This window comes from Taudactylus pleione, unplaced genomic scaffold (assembly GCF_031769625.1).
Source record: "Taudactylus pleione unplaced genomic scaffold, aTauple2 ptg000100l, whole genome shotgun sequence".
Taxonomy (NCBI): domain Eukaryota; kingdom Metazoa; phylum Chordata; class Amphibia; order Anura; family Myobatrachidae; genus Taudactylus; species Taudactylus pleione.
The window spans coordinates 14,254,081-14,278,920 of record NW_028284502.1 but is presented as its reverse complement, the minus strand read 5'-3'; the positions used below and the strand labels follow the sequence as shown (position 1 = coordinate 14,278,920).

At 45.5% G+C, this 24,840-nt stretch overlaps 1 protein-coding gene across 2 annotated transcripts in view; it reads right to left on the bottom strand.

Moving 5' to 3' along the window:
• Positions 1-252: 252 nt before the first annotated feature.
• The window catches only part of QSER1 (glutamine and serine rich 1), a 92,742-nt gene continuing 68,154 nt past the window's right edge, over positions 253-24,840 (bottom strand). For both annotated transcript variants that reach the window (XM_088470440.1, XM_088470441.1), the window contains exons 5-13: positions 16,178-16,434; positions 14,662-14,778; positions 13,366-13,499; positions 12,516-12,730; positions 11,674-11,814; positions 11,434-11,531; positions 6,495-6,647; positions 3,976-4,071; positions 253-1,571 (exon numbers count right to left, since the gene is read on the bottom strand). In XM_088470440.1, coding sequence (XP_088326566.1) covers positions 1,431-1,571; positions 3,976-4,071; positions 6,495-6,647; positions 11,434-11,531; positions 11,674-11,814; positions 12,516-12,730; positions 13,366-13,499; positions 14,662-14,778; positions 16,178-16,434 — 1,352 coding nt within the window. In that variant the 3' untranslated portion in view covers positions 253-1,430. The remainder of the gene's footprint in view (positions 1,572-3,975; positions 4,072-6,494; positions 6,648-11,433; positions 11,532-11,673; positions 11,815-12,515; positions 12,731-13,365; positions 13,500-14,661; positions 14,779-16,177; positions 16,435-24,840) is intronic.

Below are 24,840 nucleotides of genomic sequence, written 5' to 3'. Positions count from 1 at the left end.
GTCGCCATATTGTAACCCCAAAATCCATGGTTCCTAGTGAATGGGCCGGCCGCACTCTGACGAACACTTGTTCAGCTGAAAAATGGCGTCTCTCAGTGTGCGTTGTACCAAGACAGTTTAAGAATGAATCAACCTATATAAGGTTTAGTGGTATATACATTCAATATGGTATGCTTGGGTACACGGTGGGACAGATTTCTCAAACTAAAACGTATTGTAGAGGTTTTGGTAATCAATGCTCCATTCATCGAATACATGTTAAGTAAGTAATTTATTTCCAAGGATCAGAAAATTGGTTGCATGGTCTACATTGTAAAAACTATAATAACCCGCTATACATATGCCGGTTAAAACTGCAGCTAACAACTAGGTGGGTGGGGGGAGAAGCATTGCTTAAGAGATATTGCATACAATCTGAAATCAACATGGAAATGAAGGGGATTTACTGAGAAACAACGGGAGGTGTATTATTACAAAGATCCAGGAAACAGAATTTTAACCACAATATTTTCTCTGTGAAAAATACAACTATTCGTGAGATAAAATGTACAATTGAATTTTTTTTTTTTTTTTTTTAAAGAAAAAACACAGTATAAAGGAAAATAGCTTTCTTCGAAACAGGGAAAATAGTTAAGTCATTTTTTTTTTTTATCCATTACAATATAATTTGACACAAAAAAGCAGTCAAAGAATTGCACCAACTCCGTGTTCAGTCGCCTGAACAAAAAAAAAAAAAAAGGAACTTGTAAGAGGAGTCCGTAAAGCATGATATTGTTTCTACTGTTTTAATCACTGTGGCTATCTTAAATTGATGTATTGCAAAACTTTCTTTTACAAAATGTACAATATTCTAAATGTGGCGGTCTGGAAATTATATATGCAAATATTGTTCTTGTACCTCCACCTTAAACCTTTATTTTTTTTCAGTTTTTTTTTTTTTTTAATATATCCTTGAGCATGGAAGAAAACAGGGCAAGGAAGAAGAGTTTTTACAGAGGCAGGAAAAATAAAATTGTAGTAAAGCAGTGTTAACGCTATAGGTAATAAAGAAGGTCATTCTATATTTTAGTGCATGCTGTATCATTTTGCCAGGAGGAATAATAAAAAAAAAAAAAAAAAAAGGATTAATAACCTAGGAAAAAAAAAATGATTTTTTTTTTTTTCAATAAAAAATACAAAAAAAAAAAAAAAAAAAGGAGAAAACGTGCTGATTGTCGCCCTGGTGTTCCTGGGCGTATATAACTTCCCAGCGCACTCTCATTGGATAGGAGACAAAGCCTTCACCAGCAGTCTTGCGAGGCCGGCCAGACATGTATGGTGACATTACAGTCTTTTGTCTCCTCTTTCAATACATTAATGCTCTCGGGGTGATATACTGGAAGGACAGGGGGTCAGAGATGGAGGAGTCAGAAAAAAAAAAAGTCAAGGTCTTAAGAGCATGTCTGTTGCACCCGGCTCAAAAGTTCACCAAACTTTTCAAAGAGATCCTCCACCCATTTCATTTTTTTCAGGCAGTGGTTAATAAGCTCCACTTGCTGTAGGTCCCGGTTTGATTTCTGGACAGAGATAACCTGGAAAAAAAAGTTGGATAGAAAGAAATGTAAAAAAAAAGCAGTAATCATGATGTATAGCAAAGCACAAGACTGCCCTCTAGTGTGCTAAGGTAACATGTACATAATAATCACTCTCTCTTTAGCAGTCGCAAATTACTTCCCAGAAAATGTTTCTTGTGCATAACAGGTGATGCAACAGCCTTGACAGAAGTATTATCTTCTCATGTATATTTCCTGTATGCAGACAATGGTAATAAGATCACGGAGGTTTCTTGGCTCATTTATTTCCTTATCCTCTGACCTGCCCTACTCCCATAACTAGGTGATATCAACATTCCCATGGAGAACTCCACACTCTCTGCTGCCGGTGAACACCTTTTACTTACTGCCTCCCGCTGGGCCTGATTCAGTGGTGAACGCTAATGCCACCATGACATTTTGCGAAGGAGCAGCGGCGATAACATGTAATCGCTAGCGTCAGCCTACCCCTTGTTTATTAGCGTGCGCCGGAATGCCCGTATTACCTGTGTACAACAAACCCCTCAGTGCTAATCAATTACAGCTCCAGCTAGCACATAATGGGCCGGATTCTGAGCTGGGCGGTTCTCTGTGCACAGGTTTAAGCCTCAAGATCTTGCATAGAGCGCATGCACAGGATTTATGCATTATTGCATATATGTCTGTCCTATTCTGAGTATTCAGATTTAGGGCTTTTTGGGGTGGGAACAGGGCACGACAATTCCAGCGCTCTAAACCACCCCCGACTTGTGAGCGTGTCAAGGGCTTGCAGATAAAACTCAAGCGTTATTCTGAGCAGTGTGTACAGGGAAAGGAAGCCAGCGGCTGACTGATGTCCTGCACCGAGCATTGGCCTGGTGCAACGATTGCGGAGACTGGCGCAAAAATCAACGAGCGGCGCGGCTTCTCGTTTGCATCACAGAAACTCCCTAAGGATTCTGGCATTCGCATAAAGTAGTACAAGTACAAGTCAGGCCTCCGCGGCTGCCCACAACTACAGCCAGTGTGTGTCCTAGTCTCTGACAATCGAAACTTCAACCGTGGCACACCAACCAGACCCACTACCTGCAAACGTGCTGCCGGACAGCAGAGCCAATGGAAGAAATCTCACTCCTACGCAGACTTCCTCTACTCTAAATTCATCCAATTGCAACACTGCACTTTAATTTGAGAATCAAACATACTTCGCCTCTCACATATCCAGTTACCCTACTAACCCCAAAGTCCAGCATATTACAAATCTACACTAATAGTGACATATGAGGTCCTGCAGGGGCACTCTAAAGCAGTCAGTGAATTCCCGCTGCCACGTGGCTGCAGATTGATGCATCCAGCTCTGGTAATACATCAGGATGTGACTGCATTATGCTTAGAGCGCATCAGGTCAGACAAGCGCATTAATTTGCACAAACGGTTCCGTTAAACAGCATCACTTTCTAACGTTTCTCTCAGTAATAGCAAGCACCACATCCAAAACGGCCACTGCGCTGGACATTTAGGGGGCAATGTGTGGATGAGCACATCAATATATAATATGGTACCTAACATGGAAGATGGTCTGAGATGCAATGCAGTGTTCTCCCCAGGCTGGTTTCTGCGGGCGCATTGCCCGACAGAAACAGCCTGCCACCCGGCGCTTTTCCCCGCCACCCCTCGCTGTGGAACGCTGGCCTCTGAAGTGACCGGAGGCTAAAGAAGCCTCCGATCGCTACAGAGGCCAGCGTTCGCAGTGATGCACTGTGCGAGTGACGTCATAACTTCACTCGCGATGTGAGGAGCCTGCCCCGCGTGCCTGCTGGATCTAGTTAGATCAAGTCAGCGGCCAGCAAGTAAAGGTAAGTGCTGGGCTGGGGCCAGGACCAGTCTGGGGGCACTATTTAAGTCTGGGGGCACTGCATAAGGGACACTATTAAACCTGGGAGCACTGCATAAGGGGCCAGCCTGGGGGCACTACATAAGGGACCAGTCTGGGGGCACTACATGGGGGCACTACATAGGGGCACTACTTCAGCCAGGGGGTACTGTATAAGGGCAAAGTTGAACTACAGGGGGCAATGCATAAAGGGGAAAACTACAGGGGGCACTGTATAATGGGCACTTTTGACTGAGAGCCAGTGGGGGAGCAGCCTGAGACTTATCGGGCTGGATTGGTAAGGGAGATACCCCTTTTCCCGGCGCGCGCATAATTAAGAAGGCCCCCACCCGGCTACTTTTGGATGCCACCCGGCTGGAAAAAATTTCTTGGCAGAACACTGCAATGGCAAAATCGGTGATTTTGTCGCGCACATCATGCAGGATTTATGATTTTATGTAAAGTATATAAATTCCTACCTGCTTCAATGCCCTTACAAAGCAATGCAATAAATACAGGGGAAGATAGGATGGTTGGGTTACAGGCACTTACCTCGTCTTTGCATATAAGATATATGTGGTACTTGTAATGGTGGAGTGCATGATACAGTGAGCACAGCTGGGATTTTTCTGGATCTACAGTGAACTCCTGTTAGAAAACAATGATCAAAAGGAAAAATAGTCACTAAATATGTTTAGAAGTAACAGAATGAAGAAAAAAAAAACGCTTACTAGAAAAGAGGGAGAGCAGCTTGAGGAGACCATACAATAACATAGCAGACGTCATATATGTAGAGGATCATCACTTGTGCAGCTGGAATCTGCGTGCCCTGACAATACATGTGCTCTCAAAACATAAGTTTGGGGATATTCTGCAGGGACTAATTTATTTTAAATCTGGTAGTTGCAGACATCTGTAAATCATCAGAGGCGTTTCCAGTAAATCATACACCTGGAAAGAGCATTCACATTACTAAAGACAAATAAAACACAAGGGCTGTGATACTAATCCAACTCTGGAGGGAGATATTAGACATGTTACGCTTTGATATTTTATTTTTCTATGTAACATCTCACTGACAGTCTGCAGATCTGCCTTTTGCGGTTAGTGATGTGGGCAGGGCTTGGACTGAGCTGCAGGAGAAATTCAGAGCAATGTTGGAGACATTTTATAGCTAATCTCTGTATATAAACATGTCACTTATCTTATTTTTTTATCTAGTAATAAGATAATCAGCGGATTGCTTGCTAGTGTTTGGATTAGACACACAAAAGCCTTTACTTCATCAGAGTTGGATATTTCAGATGGCATGTAAACAGTATTTAGTTTGGGCTCCCACAAACCCTTCTGTTTGTATTATACTGGACATTTTTTTTATTATTATGACAGTCAGAGGTGGTTTGAGGGACCCTTGACATCACTGTCCCCCGGAGCCAAAAGGCTCCAATCTGAGGCAAGAGTGTTCAGGAACACTTCTTCCACAAGGCTCGGGTCTGTCCTTTTCTCTCCATGGTTGGCCGATATGTTGCCTGGAGAACTGAGGGCCTGCTTCAGACCTGGTCGCAAGCGCTGAACGCTCGCAACCGGGTCGATGGTGGCCCACAGCGCATGCGGCTTGTGGCCACGAGACTCTACCACAAGGGTCTCGTCGCAAGCCCGATGGTGGCGATGGTCTTGACCATCGCGACCATGGCCGCACCCACAGCTAAGCGAGCGGCCAGTAGGCCGTTCTAGAAAAAAAAAAAAAAAACCTGTCCCTGATTCAGAGCGACCGGGTCTGAATCAGGCCCTGAGTCTTCAGCCTTCAGCTCCCCCATAAGAAGGTAGTTTCCGATAACATGGGGAAAGCGCAGCCCATAAGGGTCACACCCAAACCCTTTCAAAAACGAAGTCAAAGTTTTACACAATAAAAAACACAATAACAAACACAAAGAGGTGTGGTGACAGTTAAAAAAAAATTTGCAATCTATATAATAATCTGCTGAAGTCTGTCCCATCTCCAACACGCATGCACCGTGGGTGTCGGCAGCACCCAGAGCTAGGGCAGCGGGACAGACCTAAGTTGGAGAGGACCCACACTGAAGAATTGAGGTATGTATACACCCGCAGGAGGGAGGGGAAGACGACAAAGTGGACAGAGACAGCGGTCTGATGGTACAGCGTTGGGGGGTGGGGGGGTGTACCTTTAATAGTAAATAAATAGTGCCATAGCTTCCAACCAAGAATGTTAAAAATTCTAGCCTAATGTCCTAGCCTAAGCCAATAGAGTAGGGCAGAGGAACGGTGGTGCTACCTGAAAAAAGTGCCATACTACATGTAAAGGTAGAATGCCATCTCCAGTGACTTTTCAGCCACCCATGGCTCATGCAGCACTGATCTTAGCCAAAAGGCTTATAAGCGACAATACAAAATTTGTCCTACATTATATGTTAAGGATGAGGCTACATGGGTGATGATTAGAACCAATGCTTCTCATGTAACCTATTGCGTAGAAACACTGCACAATTCCACGTTGAGGTCACACCCCTTCATACTGGAAATAATATTTTACTTATCGTGCTAGTCTATATATAGCACTACGGCCACTCCCAGCATGCCTTATTACAAAACAACAATTTCTAGCCCACCTTATTATGGAGGCAAATAATGGGCTTTTCTCAAGGAATGATGCTCGGACACCAACAGCATCTCATATGTCCACCATGAAATAACTTCCCAACAGACTAAAGCCAACAATCTAACTGACCGCACTAAGTAGGACATTCTGGTTATATGAAATCGGTCTCAATTCTTTGTCAGTGCATGTGTAGAATATGACAAGTGCTACACCAGGGATAAAAAGGTCATTTCCAATGGAGCAATGCCTTCAGTGTACAATACAACATGTAAAATATGACATCATTTGCACAGTAACGCAGCCATACTTTTCAAATAATCAGATAGAAGTGACTTGTTTTTTTTTACAAAAATGATAAAAGCATGTTGGTTGATTGCGTATTAGTTGACCAAACAAAACAGCGATGAAAACATTAGTGCAGGAATGCTTATACACCAGAGTGTCCAGGACGTACCTGTGTCTGCTTTGCAGCGGTTTTAGTGGGTCGCATGGTTTTCTTGTTGTACCATTTGCCGTGTACTTTTATTTTACACACAGCGGCTCCTCCCGATTTGCCTTTTGCATCACGATTAATCGTGGTTATATCTGGGTAGTTTTCCAGGGCGTTCTGCAAACCCAAAACCAGGACGAGATTGGTCAGCAGCGATGCACATCATACGTTCCTATCGTCAGACTACTGTGCCGGATTGTCACCATTACACACACACAAATCGGAGACCTCCCTCATATCATATAGTGTGATGGTTGGCGTTACTGTTGTCACAAATTAGTATGACTTATGAAGTGCAAGTTGCCGATAAAGAAACGTTTACATGCATTTTATTTTAAGAATTCATAACCTTCCCTCTAGCGGCAAATGACAAGACTCCTACAATAATTATTTCCATCAGTACTTGGCTGCACGTCACAGGGATTTACTTTAAGGGGTTGGTACTAATTTGCTTTTCAAAACTAATTCATGTAACATTTCTGTCTCTATACCAATTGATTTTGTATTCAAGCCTGAGGACTGGTGGGATAACCACTACAGATTTAGGTGGGCGCAGCAGGGACCAGAATCACGCCCATACTTTAGGTGAGATCTTAAGGGGCACATCCACTAGGCGACAATGAAAAGACTGAACGATAACGATATCGTTCAGTCATTCATTGTACTACGCAGTGCCTACACTGAACAATATATCGCTCAGTGTAAGCACCCTCCATCATCCCCAAACATGACCAATCTGCCATTATCAGCAGATTGACCGGCATGTTCGGGCGATAATTGATATTGGAAACGACCAGCGGTAGAGCGCATCGCTGGCCGTTTCCAACATTTGCATGCCCAATTTGTGCCCGATTAACGAGCAATTGAACGATAACAATGTCGTTATCGTTCAATCACTCTGTTTAATTGTAGAGCCTTTGCTGCAGACTGAAGAGCATCGGATAGTCACTGTCACTGGGTTAGAGATTAGCCAATGTGTGACTATAGAGGGTTTCTTTTATTTATCAGCGAGTATTTGGGGCTGGATCACGATGTAGATCAGGTTTTACCCTGTTTAAAACTGTGCTAAAATAGACTTGTAGTACTTTGCTGCTGAAATGGTCACACGGAGAAGAGAGATATGGTCTGCTCCCTAACCTCTCATGTAGCAGCTGCCGCATACACTTCAGGAGGTGGAACCAACCTGCTTTTGCAGTGGTATTAAAGGAGATCTGCAGACCGCAGTGTTATTTCATCACTGTACACATCTTGCTCTAACATTCCAGTCGTTATTCATTTAGGGGTGTTGCAGACACCAGTAAAAATACTGGCTGCAGCAGCAGATCAGCTCTCATTTAGCAGATGGGACTAGTAAGCAGCAACTGCCTCCTGCTAGAGAGAAGGGGGGGGGGGGGGGGCGGTATGCTTGTAGTGCCTGCGAGGATCATAACAATTAGAGTGAGGGAGGGGCAAGATCTATGCTATACTCCCCCCCCCCCATAAAAATTTGAATATCTAGACGTGCCCCTGTTGCGTACATCAACACAGAGAGCAATTAGCCCTATTTCAATTTCGGTCTGAACTGCGTTCAACAAGCTCAAACATAGGCTAGAGTTAGCATACCCCTGATGCTGAGGAGTAGGCTAGAGTTAGCATATCCCCGACGCTGAGGAGTAGGCTAGAGTTAGCATATCCCCGACGCTGAGGAGTAGGCTAGAGTTAGCATATCCCCGACGCTGAGGAGTAGGCTAGAGTTAGCATATCCCCGACGCTGAGGAGTAGGCTAGAGTTAGCATATCCCCGACGCTGAGGAGTAGGCTAGAGTTAGCATATCCCCGACGCTGAGGAGTAGGCTAGAGTTAGCATATCCCCGACGCTGAGGAGTAGGCTAGAGTTAGCATATCCCCGACGCTGAGGAGTAGGCTAGAGTTAGCATATCCCCGACGCTGAGGAGTAGGCTAGAGTTAGCATATCCCCGACGCTGAGGAGTAGGCTAGAGTTAGCATATCCCCGACGCTGAGGAGTAGGCTAGAGTTAGCATATCCCCGACGCTGAGGAGTAGGCTAGAGTTAGCATATCCCCGACGCTGAGGAGTAGGCTAGAGTTAGCATATCCCCGACGCTGAGGAGTAGGCTAGAGTTAGCATATCCCCGACGCTGAGGAGTAGGCTAGAGTTAGCATATCCCCGACGCTGAGGAGTAGGCTAGAGTTAGCATATCCCCGACGCTGAGGAGTAGGCTAGAGTTAGCATATCCCCGACGCTGAGGAGTAGGCTAGAGTTAGCATATCCCCGACGCTGAGGAGTAGGCTAGAGTTAGCATATCCCCGACGCTGAGGAGTAGGCTAGAGTTAGCATATCCCCGACGCTGAGGAGTAGGCTAGAGTTAGCATATCCCCGACGCTGAGGAGTAGGCTAGAGTTAGCATATCCCCGACGCTGAGGAGTAGGCTAGAGTTAGCATATCCCCGACGCTGAGGAGTAGGCTAGAGTTAGCATATCCCCGACGCTGAGGAGTAGGCTAGAGTTAGCATATCCCCGACGCTGAGGAGTAGGCTAGAGTTAGCATATCCCCGACGCTGAGGAGTAGGCTAGAGTTAGCATATCCCCGACGCTGAGGAGTAGGCTAGAGTTAGCATATCCCCGACGCTGAGGAGTAGGCTAGAGTTAGCATATCCCCGACGCTGAGGAGTAGGCTAGAGTTAGCATATCCCCGACGCTGAGGAGTAGGCTAGAGTTAGCATATCCCCGACGCTGAGGAGTAGGCTAGAGTTAGCATATCCCCGACGCTGAGGAGTAGGCTAGAGTTAGCATATCCCCGACGCTGAGGAGTAGGCTAGAGTTAGCATATCCCCGACGCTGAGGAGTAGGCTAGAGTTAGCATATCCCCGACGCTGAGGAGTAGGCTAGAGTTAGCATATCCCCGACGCTGAGGAGTAGGCTAGAGTTAGCATATCCCCGACGCTGAGGAGTAGGCTAGAGTTAGCATATCCCCGACGCTGAGGAGTAGGCTAGAGTTAGCATATCCCCGACGCTGAGGAGTAGGCTAGAGTTAGCATATCCCCGACGCTGAGGAGTAGGCTAGAGTTAGCATATCCCCGACGCTGAGGAGTAGGCTAGAGTTAGCATATCCCCGACGCTGAGGAGTAGGCTAGAGTTAGCATATCCCCGACGCTGAGGAGTAGGCTAGAGTTAGCATATCCCCGACGCTGAGGAGTAGGCTAGAGTTAGCATATCCCCGACGCTGAGGAGTAGGCTAGAGTTAGCATATCCCCGACGCTGAGGAGTAGGCTAGAGTTAGCATATCCCCGACGCTGAGGAGTAGGCTAGAGTTAGCATATCCCCGACGCTGAGGAGTAGGCTAGAGTTAGCATATCCCCGACGCTGAGGAGTAGGCTAGAGTTAGCATATCCCCGACGCTGAGGAGTAGGCTAGAGTTAGCATATCCCCGACGCTGAGGAGTAGGCTAGAGTTAGCATATCCCCGACGCTGAGGAGTAGGCTAGAGTTAGCATATCCCCGACGCTGAGGAGTAGGCTAGAGTTAGCATATCCCCGACGCTGAGGAGTAGGCTAGAGTTAGCATATCCCCGACGCTGAGGAGTAGGCTAGAGTTAGCATATCCCCGACGCTGAGGAGTAGGCTAGAGTTAGCATATCCCCGACGCTGAGGAGTAGGCTAGAGTTAGCATATCCCCGACGCTGAGGAGTAGGCTAGAGTTAGCATATCCCCGACGCTGAGGAGTAGGCTAGAGTTAGCATATCCCCGACGCTGAGGAGTAGGCTAGAGTTAGCATATCCCCGACGCTGAGGAGTAGGCTAGAGTTAGCATATCCCCGACGCTGAGGAGTAGGCTAGAGTTAGCATATCCCCGACGCTGAGGTGTAGGCTAGAGTTAGCATATCCCCGACGCTGAGGAGTAGGCTAGAGTTAGCATATCCCCGACGCTGAGGAGTAGGCTAGAGTTAGCATATCCCCGACGCTGAGGAGTAGGCTAGAGTTAGCATATCCCCGACGCTGAGGAGTAGGCTAGAGTTAGCATATCCCCGACGCTGAGGAGTAGGCTAGAGTTAGCATATCCCCGACGCTGAGGAGTAGGCTAGAGTTAGCATATCCCCGACGCTGAGGAGTAGGCTAGAGTTGGCATATCCCCGACGCTGAGGAGTAGGCTAGAGTTGGCATATCCCCGACGCTGAGGAGTAGGCTAGAGTTAGCATATCCCCGACGCTGAGGAGTAGGCTAGAGTTAGCATATCCCCGACGCTGAGGAGTAGGCTAGAGTTAGCATATCCCCGACGCTGAGGAGTAGGCTAGAGTTAGCATATCCCCGACGCTGAGGAGTAGGCTAGAGTTAGCATATCCCCGACGCTGAGGAGTAGGCTAGAGTTAGCATATCCCCGACGCTGAGGAGTAGGCTAGAGTTAGCATATCCCCGACGCTGAGGAGTAGGCTAGAGTTAGCATATCCCTGGCGCTGAGGAGTAGGCTAGAGTTAGCATATCCCTGACGCTGAGGAGTAGGCTAGAGTTAGCATATCCCTGATGCTGAGGAGTAGGCTAGAGTTAGCATATCCCTGATGCTGAGGAGGGCTACATGTAGAGAACTAAAAAGACAAAGGGCACAGCAACCAATCACCATCCAAATTTAGATTAGGAGATCCAGGAGATGAAGCACACAGATGCGCAGATGTAGTACTGATGGGCTACATTCTAGTGCAGGGGTGGGCAGTAAGCAGCCCTCCAGCTGCTGTTGAACTACACATCCCAGAATGCCCGGCAACAGCTTTAGCATGCCCTGATAGAAAAACTATGGCAGGGCATGTTGGCTGTGTAGTCCCACAACAGCCGAAAGGCCGCTTATGGCCCACCCCTATTGAACTTCATGCATTGCTCTACAAAGCCTTGGAGTACAAGAATGAAGCAATTTTAATACCTTTAATGGCTGATCCAACTGTAGCTTGGTGAGCAGTCGTCTCCGGTTCTCGTTTAACATGCCTTCAATTTTCCTCATGTGTGGCAGAAGGACATCATCTGAAAACACAGAATTCCGCCAAGGTCAGTGGCAGCACCTGTAGGAAAGACCTCTCAGCAGGGTAACTCAGAGATATGGTGCTGCTTATGTACCAGCGAGGGAGAAGCACAAATACAGGTGTGACAATACAAACATGGTTACCGTTATCTTTCTCCAGGTTATGCATCATGTCAGCATCCAGTGCAACTCCAACAAGCAGCTCAATGTATCCTTTGAAGGTCTCCTTCATGGCTCTCGTGTTTAAAAAGCGAGTTACAATTGGAGGTGGTGGGGGCTCAAACTCTGGATAGGAAAAAGCAAATTACAATCTCAGGGAAAAGACTTTACACACAGGGTAAAAAGGATAATATCCCAACCTACCCGATAAGCTATTGAGTGCAAGAATAAGACAATGTAAGTAAGTGAGAGATTCGCTAGAGGTTCCAGGGAAAAGGCCCCTCACATTAACATATGCATGCTATAAAGACTATTAAAAGGAACAAAAACATGAAATATTAATGTTTATTGAACTTTCCCATAGCAATAATACCGGACTCTCTGCTCCCATAGCTGAGGGATTTCCTTGTGGTTGCAGAACTCAGCAGCGCCCCCTGCTCTGCTCCCAAATACCTGCATCTAATCTACAGGCTGTAGGAGAAGCCTACAAGGAGATGTTTGTGGATAGACCGTGCTTCTAGAGCAGTATATCTGCCCCAGATAGAGAAGTATAGCAGAAAATTAGGGGGGGGGGGTTATAAATATTTGTGATTACAAGTATTTAAAAATAATGAACGTACTTAAATACCTATAAACCTTGACCTATATTCCGATCATCATAAATCAGCTCTACTTAAAAACATTTAACAATATTTAGTTTGACATTTATGTTCAGCACATTGTAGACGCTGTACATAGCAGCCTTATGAAAAGTCTGTGAGACTGTGCTGGCGGATAACTGAAGCAGGTAGGACTCGGTTGTAAAGTGACAGTGGTTACAGGCTCACCTTCCTCGTCGCTCTGCATGTCCGGCGAGGAGTCCGACTGAGAAGACGAGAACTCCTCCTTCCATTGCTTCCTCTTCTTTGGTGGAGGTTCAGCTTTTGCCTTCGGCTGTTTGGCTTTTGGTTTTGCAGAGACGACTTTTGGTGGCGCATTTTTCGACGGAGGCGTTTCGGAGGACGCTTTGTTACTTGCACTGACCTTCGTGTGGGTGGTTCGACTTAAATAAAACAAAGGACAAACACGATTACAGTGTAAACAGGTTTGATTCAGACCATATAAAAAAAAAAAAAAAAAAACACAAAACAAAAAAAAAAAACGACCTATCTAGGCTGAGGCTCCCATTTTTGCTTCTTTAAATATCTTTAGAGACAAGTTAGTCTTCGTTCATGCAAGGAGAATAGCTCTCTTGCCAACATCATCAGCAAACCTCTTGCTGGACACAGCCCCCATTGCTTAACGCTTTAGCTTTACATAGAAGTTGAGTGTGGGTAGATAAACCCACTGGTTGCTGAGTAGTGTGGTTATATGTAGAAGACAGGAAATAAATCGAATACGGAGCTAAGAGAGATAAAAACATTTGCTAGTACAGTGTTCTCCCCCAGGGCCTTTTTGCTGGACTCTCCGCCTGGTATTTTTCTAACACTGCCCGGTGACAGCCTAGCTTGCAGGGTGCGCTGGCGCCATGGTCAGCGGAGGTGACCCCATGGTGCCCCCGAGTTTCGGGAATTGCCGGGGAGAACACCGTCCATAAAAACTCCTTGCAGGAGGACTGAAGTCCTTGTCCTACCCAGCCACATTTATTTTGTAGCCCAAGCTCCTCCTTCAGGATAACCAAGCAGGCAGCACAGGTACCTGGGAACTGGAGCAGCCTTGCTCTTGGGTTTTCGTGAGCAAACCCTCACGTACTCCTTTTTGTTAGCGTTCTCGACAAATTTCACGTACACTCGCTTATATTTTGTTTTGGCATCTCCGAAGTAGCCAAGATACTGTACAAAAGAGAAAAACGTAAAAAAAAAAAAAAAAAAAGTGTTAAAAGGGGAATTGATTTGAAATCTAAGTAAGGTAATCTCGTTTGTTAAAAATATATCTTTGATATCTATCCAGCAAAACATTTGGGCACAAGTCAGAGAACGGGAACACAAATTCCTCTCTATACACTTTTACATTTACTAACAGTGGGAGCTGCCATTCTGCTGCTGTGGCAAAGTTATAATCAATTAACTTCAATGGAAGACTGCCCCCTAGTGATCACACATTCACAGGGGGGAAATGCTGAATATCCCTGGGAAGGAGTTGCTTACCGACAAAAGGGCTAAAGTGGCGGATAAGTAGTTGTGCCAACCCAGGAAGCGTTTGAGATTACACCAGAAAGCCAACTACCACTTTTATACTAAAATGTTAATATTTTATTATTGTCACCAGCATCTGTCCAAACACAATAAGACACCTGTGACTAGATATAATTTCGTTCAGTGGTTCCCAGTTTCTTTGGCGTTCTGTTGTTGTTCTGCGACACTCCTGAGTTAAAACGTTGTTGTAAATCTAGAAGCATGATTAAATGCTATTAGGTTTGAAAAACCAAAGTAAATCACAACCAATTTGTTTTAACATGTAAGACAGTTCACAAATTGTAATTGAAGTTAGAAATTATTTATGTAAGCTTTGTCCTGTAGTGATCGTACATTTTTGTTACACATACAACCTGATTGTAGAGATAATTAATGCAAAAATGGAGTGCTGCTGATATATGATTCAGTTACTTATAAAGTTATTTATCCAATCAAGAATAACACATCAAATACGAAAAAAAGTTGCAGACTGTCTCCATAAAAATTATTCGGTTGGTACTGTATAATTTTTGGGTCCCAAAAATACATCTATTAAAAATAATTCTTCTCTTTCAACACTATTGAATGAAGAGAAACCTTCTGTTCTCCAGATGAAAATATTCAAACTCAAAAGATAACAGTCTCGTACACGGACTTACTTTCAAATGTCCATAATTTACTTATGTCCCAAAAAGATTCAATACTTGTATCAAAAAATAAACAATTTATTATTGTATCCAAGAAAGATGTTCACACTTTAAAACAAAGTCAAGCAGTGTGAGAGCACTGTACCCATTACGGATCTAGTTCCAGAACTTACACTGTTTGTGGCAGCAAATGATCTCTGTCCTTCCCGCATTTCAGGAATGAACTTCTGAAGCAAGGCCTTCTGCACTTTCCATATAGCTGGGGGTTCCTTGCCAGTACGCAATGCTTCCTAAACAAAACCAAAGGAATAAAAAAAATAAATAATAAAAAGTTAAGTCTTAAGTTTACAAATTGGTTTTCAGTAACTAACATGCTCAGTACCTGATCCAAGTATAGTACTAAACTAAAGCAAGAATTATTAAACTGAACCTGATCAGACAATACATTAAAACCACCTGTCTAATATTGTGTAGGACCCGATCATGCTACCAAAACAGCTATTACATGTTGAGGTATGGATTCCACAAGACCTCTGAAGGTGTCCTGTGGTATCTGGCACCAAGACGTTAGCAGCAGATACTTTATATCCTGTAGGGTGCGAGGTGGGGTCTCCATGGCTCGGACATGTTTTTCCAGCACATCCCATAGATGCTCAATCGGATTGAGATCTGGGGAATTTGGAGGCAATATAACCATTGTGGCAAGGTGCATTATCTTGCTGAAAGAGACCACTGCCATCAGGGAATACTGTTGCCATCATGGAGTGTACTTGGTCTGCAACAATGTTTATAACATTGCCCTGGGCATCACACTGCCTTGACAAGCTTGCCTTGTCCCCGTAACGCACCCTGGTGCCATCTCTTCCCCAGGTAAATTTTACATGATGTAAAATAAAATGTGATTCATCAGACATTGCCACTTTCTTCCTTTGCTCCATGGTCCAGTTCTGACGCTCGCATGCCCATTGTAGAAGCTTTTGGTGGTGGACAGGCGTCAGCATGGGCACTCCGACCAGTCTGTGGCTACACAGTGGCATAGGCAGCAAGCACTGTGTGTATTGACACCCTTCTACCATTGCCAACATTAACTTTTCGGCAATTTGTGCTACAGTAACTCTTCTATGAGATCAGACCAGACGGGCTAGCCATTACTTCCCACACACATTAATGAGCCTTGGGCTCCCATAACCCCCGTCGCCGGTTCACTGGCTATCCGTCCTTGAACCACTTTTAGTGGGTACTAACCACTGCATACCAGGAACATCCTAAAAAAATCGGATGCTCTGATCCAGTCGCCTAGCCATCACAATTTGTTCCTAAGTCGTTCAGATGCTTACGCTAGCCCATTTTTCCCGCTTCAGACACATCAACCTCAAGAACTAAAGTGTTCACTTGCTGCTTGAACAGGTGCCATTGTAATATGATAATGTTATTCACTTCTCAGTGGTTATAATGTTATGGCTGATCGGTTTGTGTGTGTCAGTAACACAATTTATGATTTGTAGAAAGGGGTTTCCCACTTTCAGACAACGTTAAAGTATTGCTACATGGGTGCAACTAGGAACTATTCTATAAGCACCTACCTGCACTTTAGTGTTTTCCCTAGGTACAATTATATACACTGTCCTGGACACCACAAAGTCTCTCTGGGGTCAACAATTACAATTAAACACAGGATTACAAACTTACTTTTAGCATTTCAATGTCTTCAATCTTCACCACAAACTCATCTCGCTCCCGGTAAATTCCCTCCCCCCCACTTTCCAAGTTTTCATCGTCTGTGCAGCCTTCAATTGCGATGCAATCTTGCAACTTGGCGAGCTGCTCGGCGGGGGTGGGCTCGCTCTGTGCGCTCTTCTGCGTCTCTCCTTTTAATTTATCCTGAGCGTTCCTGGGGGAAGACACAGGAGGCGAGTCCTGCTTTCCTGAAGCTGCCGTCTTGTCTCCTTCTCGGAAGAAATGAGAGGCGATTAGTCAAAAGAACTCTTAGTATTTGACGTGTTCACACTTGTGGAATAACAACAGTCTCTTCTAGGTTGATATTTGCCATGTGTTAATATTTTCTTGGCTCTGTTCCCTGGAAGGTTTAACCTCCCGGCTTACCCCTGATTTACGGGTACCACTGACAAGTGAGGGGAGTTATTATCAGTCCTGAGCTTAAGGCTGTGAGAGTAATTCATGAGCAGAGCCTACCCATACTGGCACATAGTGATATATAAGTGAGCACAGACATTCTTCTTAAATGTATTGCTGCATTAAATCAAGGTCAATTCAACAAGCTTACAGCAAGGAAGACACAGCTCAGTGATACACTAGATCAAGATCATTAGGGCTTCTGGAACTACATGTCTCAGCATGCCACTTTGTATTTTTAGAGGTCACTGAAAGTTCCAGACTGCCCACCAAGAATAGCTAAATAACTTACATAAAGTCCCAGCTGACCTACAATACAAAGTTGGTTTAACATGAAAGGGCATCTCATCGCACTAACATATACACACTATAAATCCCTGTGACTTGACAATATTAAGAATTTAGCCATTTTACTACAAGGGCCTAAAACATGCCATTATTTGGAAAGACTGCTATTCCCTTATAATGCTCATTAAAAAAATATCTCATTTTACAAATAACAATGAGTAGGTCTTTAAATACTAAGATATACAAATTAATTGTTCATATATGAAGTATAAAAGATCAAACGCATTGTTCAGGCTTATCGGACATTACATAGCATTACAGAACAGTAAGCACTTAGCTCCCTGCTCAATGGGCCTAAATCAAGATTTAAAATGCCATCACAGCTGCGGTCTCTCAGGGCATCGCAATAGCAAAAATATGCTAATGACCCACTCTCCGTCCAGTGCTTAGTGACGCCCACCCGAAAACATCTCACATCCGCCACTCTGGCACAAAACTGGAGACATGGAACGCAGATTAGGCGGCCATCAGCCTTCAGAGTAGGTCTAAGCTGCCGCAGACACAGCTGGTCATCAGACACGCAGAGGGCTCTCCTGCTGCCAGCAAGGACGCAGTGGCTAATTTATGGGTGCCCAGAAAACATTGTTTATACTGTCTGACACTCTTGCGTTTTTCTAACCCCCCCCCCGTTACCTCCTCCAAAGTCAATCACTTTGCGAGTGAATCCTCTGTGCGAGCGTAATTTTAAAACAATTGCTGCACGGCATACATGCATATATAACAATCGCTCAATCAGCGTAAATATAGACATTGCATCCATCTCGGAGTTAAAAAGCGGAGACCACTGGGATATCAGTGGCACAGACCCTGTATATGATTGATCCAATCCACATTGTGCATTTCTACAAAGCAAGTCTGCCAAGCGGTCAGTCATGGTCTGCCTATTTCGTACTTGGTAACCTTTTGGACTCTCTCCGACCACGGTGGTGGAGGGTCTAGAACGTGACAATGCGATTGCGGTTTGGATTTTGATGGAAAATGGTATTACTGGCATTGTGAAGCGGAGAGCAAACGCACGATGACGCAAGTCAACGCAAATTGCGTTATCTGAGCCTCTCGGGGACTGGTCCACCTTTACGGGCGGCCACGAGTGCAGCTCGATTTTTCGGGAGCCCCCCGGCCATTCCAGGAAGGTAGGCAAGTATGGCCTATTTACATACAGAAGCCCTCTCTCCCAACATGGGAGGAGTTATCAGGGCCGTTACTTGGGTAGTGCGACCAGTGCCATGGCACCGCAGGACGGGGGCGCTGTATGGGCCTGTCAATTTTCTTGTATATCATTCTCACTTGTAGCTTCCTCTTCTTTTATCCCCAGTATCTCCTGGCCTCCCCCATGAGGCCATGGCCCTTTTTCAGGTGCACTATCTTAAGTCCCTAGTTAAAAAATGGGAGGGGGGGGCGCTAATTTTCTCTCTGGCACAGGGAACCAAAAAGTCTAGTTACGGCTCTAGGAGTTATCATTGTGGACAGTTTTATTAATTATGAACAGTACATTTAACGAAATCGGTATGATTCACATCCCGGCAGCGCAGCCCGACAGAGGAGGAAATCCCGATCATCCCCAGGTAAGTATAAACTAACCCCCTAACCTTCCTTTAGGGTGCCTAACCCTAACTTTACCCTCCTGTGCCTAACCCTAATCCCCCCTTCCCCACCGCCTAACCCCAAGTCCCCCGGGGTGGGTGCCTAACCCTAACCTCCCCCCAGGGGTGCCTAACCCTAACCTCCCCCCCCCCCATGGCTGTACACGCCCGGCATCCCTTCGATCGGGATGCCGGGCGCCAGTCTCCCGGCATCTGTAAAATGACAGGCGTCTAGATTTAGACGCCTGTCATTTTTTAACCCTCGCAGGGATTAAGTAGTCTAGAAGCCGGCAGTCGGGATTCCGTCCGCCGGCTTCATAAACGTATACCTTATTTAACATATATTAAGCTTTGTTTTAAAAACACACCTTGAAATGCAGCGGCTTGCAAGTATTTAAACACCCATCCCCCCAGATTGTTCCAAGGACAATTTTTATCATGAACTAGCTCTTAAAGTATATTTTCAAACCCAGAATTATTTGTCTGCATTTTTATTAAATCTAACCTGAAAAAATGCTGCTTGCAGAAGCATTCAACCAATATTGCAGAAATGCACACAGATGGTAAGATAAGGTTTTGTGGTCAAATAACGCAAAAGTATAGCTTTGAGCCCCAATTGTGTGTTGCAAACCTAACATTGACCATTCCCCAGCAAATACTGTTCCAGCAATGAGGTAAGTATCCAACTCTATTGCACATAGGGCCTGATTCATTACGGATCGCAATTGCAACAGCATGCGCAGATTGGCCGATGGTGCGTACTGCGCATGCACGGCAGTGCGTGAGTTAGCATTGCACACGCAGACACAAAGCATTCACAGAGTGACAGGCAGTCAGCGTTTGGGGGTGGTGACAGGGGAGTGGTTGGAGAAACGCAGTCTGTCCGTTTGAACGCAGTTTCCTGGGCGTGCATAAATTAGCCACTGTGACGGCATTCGCAGCTTCAGTACTCACTGCGTGTGACGAGACTTGCAATTTCTGAGACAGGTCAGAGCTGCTGTAATATGTGAGTGGGCGTCTCTATGCGGGCTGTGCGATTGCAGACATTAGCATATTTTCACAGCAGAACTGCGTGCGTAATCGCAGCTGCAATCGCAGTGAATCAGGCCCACAGTATGATGGTAAAGAAACATTGCACAGCAAAAAGTACTTCTTTATACAGTTGAACCTGGCAACCCCTAAGTTTAGTACCAACAGAAGGGCGTGGTCCTCAAATCCCAAGCAGAGGACAGGAATGCCCGCCAGGAACTGGGTATCAGAATCGCTAAAATGAAATTCCCCTGTTACTACAGGTTGCCCCAGGCAGTTAATAACCTAACTGCAGGGAACTCCTCTAATCTCCAAACTAACTCCAAGAAGGGAATAGTATCTAGGACTAAAATAAGGAAAAACAACATCTCAGCTACTTCGCCATATCCGATAAATATGAACTAATGTGAAAGATAAAAATTTAGCCTCTCTCATTTACAGCGTTGAAGATACCAGTTACATGGCCAAACCTTCTCAACACACATTTACAAATCGCCCTCATAACTTTGCACACTATCCCCAGCATTTTAACATCCAAACAGTACCACTTCCCTTTAAAAGTTATCCACGACTGGCAAAAAGCAAAACACAAAATCATGGATTAAATGTATATTCAATTAAATCTTCAGTAAAAGATCAGAGTACAATTGTGTCCACATACACCTATCCTCAAATCCCGCCAATAAGCCCCATTTGGCACTGCACAGACTGTATGACTGACTGGGTACACACTAAACGACCGGCAATCTTGCCGATGGTCAGGACGATTATCCTTTGCCCCGCCTCAAAACATCGGACAATGTGTACCCAGCCTTACCCACGCCAAGTGTTCCTCCGCCAGAGTCCTTCACAAACAACGCATTTTATTTGCATCACTAATGCGTCAGAACCCTGAATAGTGACGCTGGCATTTTATGTAGCTTGTGTGCGCAATTCAGTCACTAACCGGATTAAAAAGGCAAAAAAAGAGAGGTCCATTACGAGTGACCTGCGCCATGCCTCGCGCTACACATTATGATTAACCTGCACCTTTTCTACAACGCGGATAAGACGCAAAATTCAGGAAAGAACGAAATTACATGGATCGCTACCCATGGCAGAGCGTTTAAGTTGTGCCGTGCTTCATGTGCCATATGGCGCAAAAACCATAAGTGTAGGAGGACGCAATTTGTATAGGTTTCAGAGTACAGAGAATCCTATATCTCTGCATATTGTCAAAGAGAGACGACATTGTCCAAATCATTCATGGGCTTCAACGAAATAGAGAGACCATTTGCCAAACCAAGAGATTAATCAGGAAATAAAAATAGAAGACCTGAGGTACAAATGAGAGTTATGGTAAAACTTACCTTTGTTAACTCTCTTTCTTCGAAGACCATAGGGCCACAGGGATACCATGGGGTGTAGGTAGTGGTTAAGAACTGAACACCAGAAAGCTTTTTAGCTCCCAGAAATCGCCGGTCCTTCCCCATATACCCCAACCCTGAGCCAATTTAACAAGCCCAAGGCAGGAGGAGGAAAAAGAGAAAGAAGACAGGTACACAGAAGAATTACACTCATACACTAGGGAGACTGAGACTGGTGACCAGGAAACCCAACCCAGAGAAACCATTGTGGGCGTCCTATGAACTTCGAAGAAAGAGTTAATGAAAGTTACACCATAACTCATTTTCTTCTTAAGGATCCACGGGGATACATGGGGATGTCACAAAGCAGTGTTCAAGGGTGGGGACACTCCTGAGCTGAGAGGAGTATCCTGCAATCAAATGAAGCATCCTGAGAGGCAAAGGTATCAAAGGCATAGAACCTAAGAAAGATGTGGACATAAGACCACGTGGCCGCCTTACAAAGCTGTTCAGCTGAGGCGCCATGGTGGGCTGCCCATGAGGGTCCCACAGAGCGAGTGGAATGAGCAGTGACGGTAGCCGGTACAGGAAGGCCCGTCTGTGTATAGGCCTGTTAGTCATGCGAAGCCATCTGGCCAGAGTCTGCTTGTTAGCTGTCCAGCCCCTCTTGTGGAATCCATATAGGACAAATAGGGAATCTGTTTTCTAAAGAGAACTTGTACGGTCCATGTAGATCCTGAGAGCACGGACCATATCCAAGGACGCCTCACCTGCCAAGAGGTCTGGTGAATGGAAGCCCGGAACTACAATTTCCTCATTAATATGGAAATGAGAAACCTTGGGAAGGAAACCAGGACGAGTTCGAAGAACAGCCCTGTCCCGATGAAAGATCAGAAAAAGGGAGCGACAGGAAAGAGCCCCTAAATCTGACACCCTACGTACGGACGCAATAGCCAGAATAAACTGAGTCTTTGCAGTAAGCCACTTGAGTTCCACTGAATCCAGGAGGTTCAAACGGAGGACCCTGAAGGGCATGGCGAACCACTGCCAAATCTCACGGAGCCACTGGAGGGACAAAGGAGGGTTGAATATGGAGGACACCTTGGAGAAAGGTGTGGACATCCGGCAGTCGAGCAAGTCTGCGCTGGAACCAGATGGACAGAGCAGAAACATGCATTTTTAGTGAGGCTAAACAGAGTCCAAGGTCCAGTCCTGCTTGAAGGAAGGCCAGGCCTCTAGAGACCCTAAAAACCTGAGGGTCGTACTTTCTTGTATTACACCACTGGAAGTATGTATGTCACACTATGTGATAGATCCGGGCAGATGCCAGCTAACGCGCACTGAGCATAGTCTGGACCACAGAGCGAGAAAACCCTTTGGATCTCAGGAGGGATGTCTCAGAGCCACTCAGTCAAAGAAAGACGACCCAGGTCCATATGTAGACAGGGACCCAGAGACAACAGATCCAGCCGTTGAGGAAGTAGAAAAGAAGAGTCTATGGAGAGGCTCTGAAGATTGGAGTACCAATGTCGTCTGGGCCAGGCCTGAGCCACCAGTAGAAAAGTGCCTTAGTCTTGCTGGAACTTTTGAATGACTCGAGGAAGCAGGGAGACTGGAGGGAATAGGTACGCCAGATGGAAAGTCCACTACACTGACAAGGAGTCTACGAAGGCTGCTACGGCATCTCTTGTTCTGGACCCATACACCAGCAGCTTGCGACTGTGTCGGGAGGCCATGAGGTCCACCTCTGGCAGGCCCCATTTGTTCACTAGGAGTTGAAAGACCACTCTCTGGCATGCACGTAGTGATGGCTGAGAAAGTCTGCTTCCCAATTTAGAACTCCAGTGATGAACACCATTGAGATGGCTGGGAGGTGATATTCGGCCCATGTGGGAATACGTGACACGTCTGACATGGCTGACCGACTTAGAGTGCCTCCCTGGTGATTGATGTAGGCCATTGCAGTGGCGTTGACTGACTGCACCTGTACAGGCTGACCCTGAAGAATGTCCTTGGCCAGAGTGAGGGCATTGTAGATGGCTCAGAGTTCCAATACGTTGATTGGTAGGCTCGTCCTGAACGATGTCCAACGGCCCTGGAAGGAGCGTTGACCATCACTGCTCCACAGCCCCGGAGACTTGTGTCATCAGGAGGACCCATTTCGGGATCCAGAAGGGGCGACCCTGGATTAGGTGTGCCGTCTGTAGCCACCAGGAGAGGGCCAGACTCACCTCTCCCTCTCTCGAGAGAGCACCATCGTCTGGGATTTGATCCGGTGAGGTAACCCGTTCCACCTAGAAAGGATTAGGTGTTGCAGCGGCCTTGAGTGAAACTGAGCGTACTCCACCATGTCGAAGGTGGAGACCATGGATCCCAGAATTTGCATTGCTGAGTGAATTGACACTCGGTGACTGTGGAGTAATCTGCACACTCGTTGTTACAGTGTGGAACTTGTCCGCTGTCATGAAGATTTTCTGAGTATCTAAAAGAGCTCCCAGATGGACCATCTTTTGGGAAGGGCTCAGGGAGGACTTTTTCCAGTTGATTAGCCAACCATGAGGGGTATTCAATATGAAACGTTAACTTCACTGTCGAAGTTAACGTTTCATATCGGAGTTTTTACCTGCGTTAAAGTATCGGGCGCGCTCCCACTTATACCCGTATTCAATATAAAATTAACGAAAACGGGAAACTCCGAAGTTGGATTTGCGTAAAGTTACAAATTTTTCCTTTAAAAAATTGTAAGACCCCCCTAAAGTTGTAAAAACATGGGGATCACTATGGGTACCCCCGTTTTAGCCTTTAATTGAAAGTCGGGGATTTAAATAGCCGCAGCAGGTGTTTTTTTTCCCGACATTGAAGAAGTGATGCAGAAGAGCACTTAGGTTATTTTTTTCGTTTTTTTAAGTGGTCCCATCAAATTTGGGGTACATGAAAATGGGTACTAGCATATTTTTATGTCCCTAAAGTAAGTTTTTAAAAATTCTGCATTTGTGCACCTGCCGCTATAATTCTATTCTAGAAAACATCTGCCGCATACTTGCAGAATAGCCCTGAACCTATTTCCCTATTGTTAAACAATTTTTTCCCTTTTTTTTTTTCACCCCAATTTTTAAAGAAATTTTTTGGGGTGTCCCTATTTTTTTTTTTTTAAACTTTTTTTGACACAGTTCTTTTTTAAATGTCTGTCCCAGGGGTGCAGGCTATTTTTTTTAAGCCTGCACCCCTAAACCCCAATTCTGCACTTTTTTTCGACACCTATTCAATGGTGAAAACTTATCCCCGTTTTTTATCAAAGACTTTTCAAAACTGCGATAAGTCTTTGAAATTAAATACGGTGTAAAACTAAAACCTGCGATAATGACATCATACCTCCGATATTAACGCAAAAACGCACCCATATTGAATACCCCTGCATGTCTGTGCAGGAAGCAAAGGTTACCTGTAGATGGTGGTGAAGAACCTCTGGAAAGCTTGCCAAGAGCAAGAGGTCGTCCAGGTATGAGAGCAGCCGGATTCCCTGACCCCGCAGGTGGGCTGCCATGGTAGCCATAATTTTGGTAAAGACCCATGGAGCTGTAGAAAGTCCAAAGGGCAGAGCCCAAAACTGGAAAGGTTGATGTAGGACAGCAAACCAAAAGGTACTGCTGGTGAGAGGGTGCTATAGGTACATGAGGGTAAGTGTCCTGAATGTCCAGAGATACCAAATAGTCCCCAGGCTCCATAGCAAGGACAATAGAGCATAGGATTTCCATACGAAATCTGGGCACCCTGATGAACTTGTTCAGAGATTTTAGATTGAGGATCGGGCGATAAGACCAGTTTGGCTTCTGACAGGGTGGAGTAATAACCTTTCCTTTGCTGTGACAGCGGAACTGGAACTATTACCCCCGCTTGCAGCAAGGACTGAATG